At 68.0% G+C, this 206-nt stretch overlaps 1 protein-coding gene across 1 annotated transcript in view; it reads right to left on the bottom strand.

Moving 5' to 3' along the window:
- The window catches only part of KIAA1045 (KIAA1045 ortholog), a gene marked incomplete at both ends in the record, with an annotated part of 2,385 nt that extends 2,184 nt beyond the window's left edge, over window positions 1-201 (bottom strand). The window contains one exon of the mRNA XM_010015620.1: window positions 109-201. Within this exon, the coding sequence (XP_010013922.1) occupies window positions 109-201 (93 nt within the window). The remainder of the gene's footprint in view (window positions 1-108) is intronic.
- Window positions 202-206: the final 5 nt, after the last annotated feature.

The raw sequence follows: 206 nt of genomic DNA, 5'->3' as shown, positions 1-206 counted from the left end.
CCTCCAGCCGCCCCATTGATCTCCCTCCATGGGGCTCCGCCGTACCTGGTGCCCCCGTTCCTGCTCCATTCGCACCCCAGTGGATCCCCACCCCCGTGCTCTGCTCACCTGCTCCCTCTGCAGGCTGATGTCGGGGGGCTCATCATCGCGCAGCTCCCTCTTGGGCCGGATGAAGGCGGGAGGCGTGAACCTGTTGGCCCGGTCGA

The sequence above is a fragment of the Nestor notabilis genome, unplaced genomic scaffold (assembly GCF_000696875.1).
Source record: "Nestor notabilis isolate BGI_N333 unplaced genomic scaffold, ASM69687v1 scaffold21135, whole genome shotgun sequence".
NCBI lineage: Eukaryota > Metazoa > Chordata > Aves > Psittaciformes > Psittacidae > Nestor > Nestor notabilis.
The sequence above is the reverse complement of the archived record's forward strand: the minus strand, read 5'-3'. Positions and strand labels throughout refer to the sequence as shown.